Here is a 7,784-nt window from a genome sequence, read left to right as displayed (position 1 = left end):
AACTGTGTTAACTCAGCTTTCATAGCAGCCACAAGCAAGTATAAATAAACTGGCATGACTCTGTATCAATAAAATTTTATTTATAGACACTAACATTTGAATCTCATATAATTTTCACAAGTCACAAAATATTCTCTTTTTATATATGTATATATTAGCTATATAAAAGTTATAAACACACACATATATATACATACATTCACGTACACACACACACACACACACACACACACACACACACACACACACACACACTCAGTTCAAAGACAAAATAAAGGATTGGGTCTGTAGGCTTGTTTGCTAGGCCTTTGGGTGATTTATGTAGGTGCTGAGCCCAGCTCCCAGTTTACCACTCTTGAGTTGAGATTGTGGGACTACCATTTGGCAGAAGTCTCTAGCTATGCCCTATAACTGGCCCTTCTCTACTGCCCCACCCTGATCCCAAAGTGGAGACATCCTGCCACACCTCTTGGCCTCTCTCTACTGTGCCCTCTCGAAACACTCTCCCAGGCTCTAGGCCAACTGTCTATCTGAGGGCACAGAGGACACCTTGTCCCCAAGTCAATGATTGAGGCCAGCAACCAACAGCTGGAATCCAAGGCTGGTGCTCATTTCTTCTGTCACCCACACCTGGCAAAGGCTGGCCAGCCTTGCTACCCAAGATCATGTGCTTAGGATGCAACCTAGGCCAGGGGCATTGTGGGTAAACTCCTGAGCTTGGAGCTCCGGGAGCACACTTCTCTCTCAGGATCCTGTGAAGAGCTCACTGTTGGCCCAGGCCATTACTGTTGGATCTCCATCGCAGAAGTGCTGAGTCCAGATTGCAGAATGTGGCTCATCCTGAAAGTTCAGGAGTGTTGGGGAGTGCCCATCAGGTCCTTCTGCGGGTTTCCAAGGCCCTGTTCTGTTCACAGCAGGGATGTTAGTCATGCATCGAAAGCCCAGAGGCAGGATAGGAGGGCCCGGCTGTGTCAGGAAGAAAGTTTCCTCAGACCATGATTGTTTGTTCTCCAATCATGTCTCAGAACTCATTGGTCAACTGAGTGTCTGTGAGCTGGGAGGAAAAGGCACTGTCCAAGCGCAAGGTGTTGTATCTGGGGGGTGGCGTGCCGGGCACCGTGACCTCTGGGGCTGGAGGCAGGCGCATAGCAGAGGTGAAAGTGGGCAGGTCATCGTCTGCATCCAGAGCCGGGTTATCCTGGCCCTGCTGGCTGGATCGAGTCTCAGGGGAGGGAGGTGCCCGCCTGCGGGCCCACCAATCTTTGGCTTTCTGCCACTGTTGGCGCGCAATAATAGAGAAGAAGTCAATGAAGAAGACTTCGATGATTTCAATGACACAGACGACCGAACAGCTCATCCAGAGGCCTAGTTGTCCACCGAAGTTGGACAGAAGCATCTCAATCTGCAAGGAAGACCACGCTATAACATCAAGAGGGACCTTCCCAGGCTGAGGCTGGTGGCATATGCTAGCAGTCCAGCACTCGGGGAGTAGGGCAGAAGGGTGATTGCCAGTTCAAGGCCAGGCTGGGCTACCTAGTGAGATCCTATCTCAAAAAAGGAGAGGTGGAGGCGTCTCCCTATCAGCCTCAGCTATGGCCTGTCTCCTTTCACTCTGGGTTTTCTCTCTGAGGCCTGCCTAGCCTACGGCATCCATCCCACACCAGGTCAGAACCCCCACAAGTTGACTGCTCCCCTAAACAAGGTAGGCAGGTATACTGGTGGATCTGGGGCATGCTGGGCAAGCAAACTACTCACACTGTTGGCTGGACTCTCCATGATGGATCTTTGGTTCAGGTCTTTGTAGAAGATCAACAGCTTGGCCAGGTCAGTTCTGCAGAGATTCAACAGGTGGGGCTCAGGTGCACGGGAAGGCTTGGCTTCCTGCCAGATGGCTAGCTCCTCAGCATGGCTATTATTTCCCTCCTACCCAGGCCCTTCTTGTGGCCTGAGCCTCTGAATTCCCTCAGACTGATAGAACCTGGTCCCTGGCTCTCTTTCTATGCCTCAGAATGCTTTTCCAACTCAGGCCTTGTACTGGCTGGTTTTGTATGTCAACTTGACACAAGCGAGAATCATCAGAGAGGGAGGAGCCTCAGTTGAGGAGATGCCTCCATGAGATCCAGCTGTCAGACATGTTCTTAATTAGTGATCAATGGGGGAAGGCCCAGCCCACTGGATTATATAAGAAAGCAGGCTGAGTGAGCCAGTAAGCAGGAACCTTTTACAGCCTCTGCCTCCAGGATCCTGCCCTCTTTGAGTTCCTGTCCTGACTTTCATTGACCAGCAATGTGGAAGTGTAAGCCAAATAAACCCTTTCCTCCCCAAGTTGGTTTTTGGTCACGATGCTTTGTCAAAGCAATAGAAAGCCTAACTAAAACAGGTTCTCAGGACTTAAAACAAAACAAACAATTTTTCTCAACCCCCAGAGGAAGCCAGTTCACCCAGCCATCTGAGCATTAGATTTTGACCTGGGTAATTGTTTGACTGCAAGCTCAGACTCATATAGGAGACTAGTAGGTGGGTGCAAGTGAGAAGTAGGCAGGCTAAGGTGACAGTGACAATAAGTGCCCTGTGCCTAGTATCTATTAGGCATTTCCAGTGTTGCCAAACACTGTTGGAAGATGCTTGAGTGAGTGAATGAAATGCTCACAATGTCTGAGGTAGGGGAGCTGTGTTTTCATCATCACCCTATGATACCAATGTGGAGACTGAGACACAGATTGGGTTCATTCACCACATAACGAGCTAGTCCAAAGCCAGACCCACTTGGCTTCTTAACCACCATTAACCATTAACCACCATTCTAAACTCTCTCCTGATAGGGTGATGGTGACCTGGGAGGTTCATGTTCATTCAGAGTCTTCACTCTTATGCCGCAACCACTTGATGTGATGCAAGGATGGGAGCTACATGTTCGTAGGACACTTTGTCTTTCAGGAAAGACTGGAAATAAAGGCCTGCTTTTATGGAGCTAGGTTTGGCTAGGGGTCACTGCTCTGCAGCAGTTGATTGCAAATGTCCAGTCTCATTTTATTTGTTGTTGTTGTTGTTTCTTTATTTGTTACATTTATCTGAGACAGTGTCTCAAGGTGTAGCCTAAGTTTGCCTTGAACTCCCAACCCACCTGCCTAGGCTCCAAAGTTTTGGAGTTACTGATGGGTTAATTTTATCTTTATCTTTTCACTTCAAAACCTTGGTGGGGGGTGCGGTGCACAGAGAGCATGCTTGGTCACCTGGATACCCCTGTTTTCCCCCAAGAGCACACATACCACCTGGCTCTTAATGAGAAGCTCTGGGTTGAAACCCATATTGGTTTTTACCAGAGAAGACTCCAAGCTGAGAGTGTGACTTTCCATGGCCTGAGTTGCAGAGGTGAAGCCAATATCTCCATCTGCTGAAATTCCTAATCTCTGGCCTAGATACTTTTTGCTAAATAGCATCTCAGAAATTACTTTTTTTCTGAAAAAAAAAATCCAAGAATGCTAAAAGGAGTATTTATGTAAGTCAGGACATATCAGCAAGTCACAAAGCAAGTCTAGTGGGCTCTGGTAGTACCTGTTACATAACTAAATGTAACTAGGCAAAGCTGGGCTTGGTAGGTAGGGACAAGAGGATTAGGAGCTCAAAGATCTTTAAAAAAAAAAAAAAAAAAAAGGAAAGAATAAAGATGAAAAAAATGCCAGAATATATTGAAAGGCATATCCAAAATGTGTTCCAGTTAAGATAGTATAGGTACTAACCAATCAGATTGATGTGTGGTGGCCCAATTAAGATGGAAACCCACCCTCTGTGCCTGTTGGTTCTGGGTATATGTTCAACCAAACATGAGGGGGCATTTTTGAGAGGAAAAATAATTACATCTAGATTGAACACGCACAGACTTGTCTCTCATCAGGTTCCCTGGACAATCCAATATGATAACTATTTCCATAGTATTTACATGGCAATAATCTAGAGTCGACTTGAACGGATGAGAGGATGTGGTCGGTCATATGCTAACATGTACCATTTCACATACAGGACTCGGGCACTCAGGGAGTTTGGTATTCATGGGGAGCCATGGACCAGATCCCCAGAGGGCACGGAAAGACAACCATAAACCATTGGTTTGGCCAGAGCATCAAGTATCATCTGAAAGCCAGCCCACGCGCTTTGTACGCCACAAGGAAATACCATTGCACACTTTATTCTAGTTGTAGACTGGACCACAATGCAAAATGTATTTCATATGGCAGATCACGGTCAAACAAAAGTCTGAGCAGGGCCTGGTTCATGATAGGAGCTCAGCAAATATTTGTTGACTAAATGACTGGATGAGCGAAAAGGAGAGGGCTTGGCAATGAGGAAGCAAGCGAAGGACGCAGAGCCTGTGGCAGACAGAGGCAGAGGGAACTGGGTAGAGGTAAACTTACTTGTTGAGCTTTTTGCTTATTTGCTGGCGCTGGTCCCAGGTAAGAACATTCAACAACCATTTCTGTGATGGAGAAAGAAAGAGTGGGGCTAAGGCTCCCTACTACTGCCCTCTTCCTGAGCCATACCCTCTTCCTCTGGCCTTGGCAGTATAGGTCTACCCACCTGAGTACATTCTACTGTGCTCTCCCATGGTGTAGAATAGATGAGGAGGGGGTGGGGATAGAGCTTACCTCAGAGGCCTCAGATGGCCACTGTGCCAAGCTGGTGGTCAGTGTCCATTCCTTAAAGCTTAGGGGAGAAGGGCATAGAGTGAACACAAGCTGCTGGCCTAGCACAGCCAGCCCTGCCTGCCTCAACCCTCCAAGTCTACTCACCTGCAGGCTTGCTTGCACACTGATTGGCAGCCTAGCTCTTCCTGGACAAAGGCCTGGTACAGCTGGTAGTAGCAATACACTGGAGGAAAGGGTAGAAAGTAGTATAAATTTTGGGGGCACAGCACGCTTCCTAGGGTCACCTGTAGAGCCCCCACCATCTCATGCTAGTTATTTATTTCTGTGCCTTTTACAAATGCTGGATTTTAGGGGAGCATTGGGGAACCAATGCTGGATTGTGATGTCAGAAAAATGGTATCATTTCCTGGCTAAAGATATGAGTTGAAATCCAGGTGTTGTGGTACATGCCTTTAAATCTTAGCACTCAGGAAGCAGAGGCAGGTGGATCTGTGAGTTCGAGGCCAGCCTGGTCTACAAAGTGAGTGCCAGTATAGCCAGGGCTATACAGAGAAACCCTGTCTCCAAAACAAAACAAAACAGAACCAAAATCAAAACAAACAAACAAAACCAAAAAGCCCACCATGAGTTGGGGTAGGGGGGATTAGGCAGCCCTTGGATCCAGTTCTGTGACTTCCTGCCAGGTGCCCTCAGGGAAGTGACTTAATCTTTCTGAACCTTGGTTCTCTGTTCTGTGAAAGAGTGCTGTCAACATTGTCAACTGTGCCTTTTAGAGTTGACTATGTGGGCAAACTATTAGCACAGGCTAGCATGTAGCATTTAGCCCACAATTGAAAAATGCAATCCAAGCCAGGCTTGGTGATAGAAAGGGCCTTTACCACCTTTCTAGGAAAAAAAAGCAAAAGGACAGAGGCCCAAGAGCATCACAGGAAAGCCCATTGTGGACCAAGCTGATTTCTTTCTGGGCTGTGCAAAGCTGGAGGTGGCATCACTCACTCCAGTTGGGGTGTTGCTGGTAGTTGCAGTAATTGGCTGCTGGAGGCAGAGGCTGGCTGTACTGGGCACAGCCACATTTTTCCACCATCTTCGTCTGGAAGCATGAATAAAGGCAGATCTGAAAGAGAATACCCAGGAATGTTCTTACCATCCTTGCAGGGCTCCCTGCCCACATATCTTTCATTCCAAAGCCTTTTCTTACCATATCACATACACATAAAATTAAAGGGAAAAAAGGTAAAGACAAAAAAAATTTTTTAAGACCGAGTTTTTTTTTTTTCCCCAGGAAGCCCAGCATGGAATCCTCTAGCCTCTTTAAGAACTGAGGTGATGCTCACAGGGACGACTGTTAATGTGGGAAGATCTGCTGACAGGAATTCGTGCTACAATTGAACTGAGTTTATAAGAAAGATGCCCTGGGTAATGTTTACTTGTAAGTTACTGAGGACGAATATTTTAATAGATCCATGTATTTCATGCTCACCACAATCTCGTGGAGTAATACCGTACTTAACTCAAAGAGGAAAAAAGACAACAGAGATTTGAGTAATCTGCCTGAGGTTACACAGAAGATAGATGTCAGAACTGATATCTGGGCCAGGTGCGGTGGGGAATGCCTATAAACTCAGCACTCAGCAAACCGGCAGGAGCATAGGCACTTGGGGGACCAGCCTGAGCCACACAGTAAGTTTAAGGCCATCTTGGGCTACAAAATAAGACTGTCTCAGAAAACAATAGCAACCCCCCCAAACCCCCAAGACACTGAGATTTAAATCTGAATAGCTTGGCTCTGAAGCTGCTGTCCTATACTAGAAGCTTCCTGGGTACTGTGGTCACAGTCCTGAGAGCTCTAGTGTAGAGGACGTAGAACTGAGTATTGCACTGTTAGGGCTGTGTGGATTAGCAGCTGCTCCGATTTCCCCATTCACTTCACTGTCAGCTCTCACTGATAGAAAATGGCATGGAACCTTATTTGGCTCAAGCCATGTTAGCTAACTGTGAACTTCAAGGGCCCCACCTGTCTCTCCCTCCCACCTCACCGTTGCTAGGATTACAGGCACACACACGCCTGCCTTCTTATGTGGGTTCTGAGAATCTGAACATGTGTTTTATTGTCTGAGCCATCTTTCTAGCCTCCCCCACCCCTGCTTTGGCCTTTTTATTCAGCCAAGATGATATCTGTGGGCTTCTCTGGCATCCTAACAGGAGGCCAATTCAGAGCTCCAGCCTGTGAGAGTAGCTGTAATAGTTGCATCCCTCACTGCACTTCAGAGTTGAAAACTGCAATGCCTATAGAGCCCATGATGTCATATGCCATGGGGTCAGATCTGTGGATATCAGCCAATCTATAGCTTGTTTAACACAGTGGCTCCTCCCGAGGTTTGTCCTACTGGGATGCAGGGTACCAGATCCCAGATCACCTCCTCCTCATTCTCCTCGTCCTCCTCTTCTTCCTCCTCCCCTTCCTCCTCCTCCTCATTCTCCTTGTCCTCCTCCTCCTCATTCTCTATCTCTTCTTCATCTTCTTTTTTTTCCAAGAGAAGCTATAAATATAGACTTTCTTGTGCCATTTCCTGATTTTCAATGCCATTCTGATTAGAGCAATCAGTGCACAGCCTGGAGAAGCCCAGGAGCTGCCAATTAGCTCACTTGACCCAGCACAACCCTGAGACTGCCGAGGGGATACAACTTGTCCAAGTCATGGGCACAAATGTATCTGGAAGCCTAACCTTTGACCCCTCAGGCAGAGTCTCCTGCTGAAGGTTTTCCTCCTGTCCATCCTTTGCCAAGGCCAATTTAGCAAGTGGACCTGTCTGCCTTGTACATTGTGTTCCACACAAACCTCAGTAAATCAATTAAGCTCTGGTTACAGAGGACTAAAGAAGACTGGAACCAGCTGGCATTATTTGTACTTGAGGTCTTTGGACCAACCCCAGATATCCTCACCCTAGTTCCTGGTCCCAGGGCATACCCTAGTCTAGATGTGGATCCAGGCCACAACTCAGAGATGAGGGCCCCTGCCATGCCATACCTGGAGGGAGTAGGCAGCATTGTAGATGTTTGTGATGGGCACGTCGCTGCCGTCCTCTGTGCACTGGCTGTAAGGTTCACTCAGCTTGAAGGATTCTGTCTGCAATTAAAACA

General features: G+C 47.4%; 1 protein-coding gene across 1 annotated transcript in view; it reads right to left on the bottom strand.

The window, feature by feature from the left end:
- Positions 1-293: 293 nt before the first annotated feature.
- The window catches only part of Scnn1g (sodium channel epithelial 1 subunit gamma), a 31,284-nt gene continuing 23,793 nt past the window's right edge, over positions 294-7,784 (bottom strand). Inside the window, exons 7-13 of the mRNA XM_051145163.1 lie at positions 7,672-7,770; positions 5,640-5,757; positions 4,788-4,866; positions 4,644-4,701; positions 4,413-4,474; positions 1,756-1,831; positions 294-1,402 (exon numbers count right to left, since the gene is read on the bottom strand). Coding sequence (XP_051001120.1) covers positions 1,022-1,402; positions 1,756-1,831; positions 4,413-4,474; positions 4,644-4,701; positions 4,788-4,866; positions 5,640-5,757; positions 7,672-7,770 — 873 coding nt within the window. The 3' untranslated portion in view covers positions 294-1,021. The remainder of the gene's footprint in view (positions 1,403-1,755; positions 1,832-4,412; positions 4,475-4,643; positions 4,702-4,787; positions 4,867-5,639; positions 5,758-7,671; positions 7,771-7,784) is intronic.

This window comes from Acomys russatus, chromosome 5 (assembly GCF_903995435.1).
Source record: "Acomys russatus chromosome 5, mAcoRus1.1, whole genome shotgun sequence".
Classification (NCBI taxonomy): domain Eukaryota; kingdom Metazoa; phylum Chordata; class Mammalia; order Rodentia; family Muridae; genus Acomys; species Acomys russatus.
Note: the sequence above shows the minus strand (reverse complement) of the source record. Positions and strands in the feature narration are given on the sequence as shown.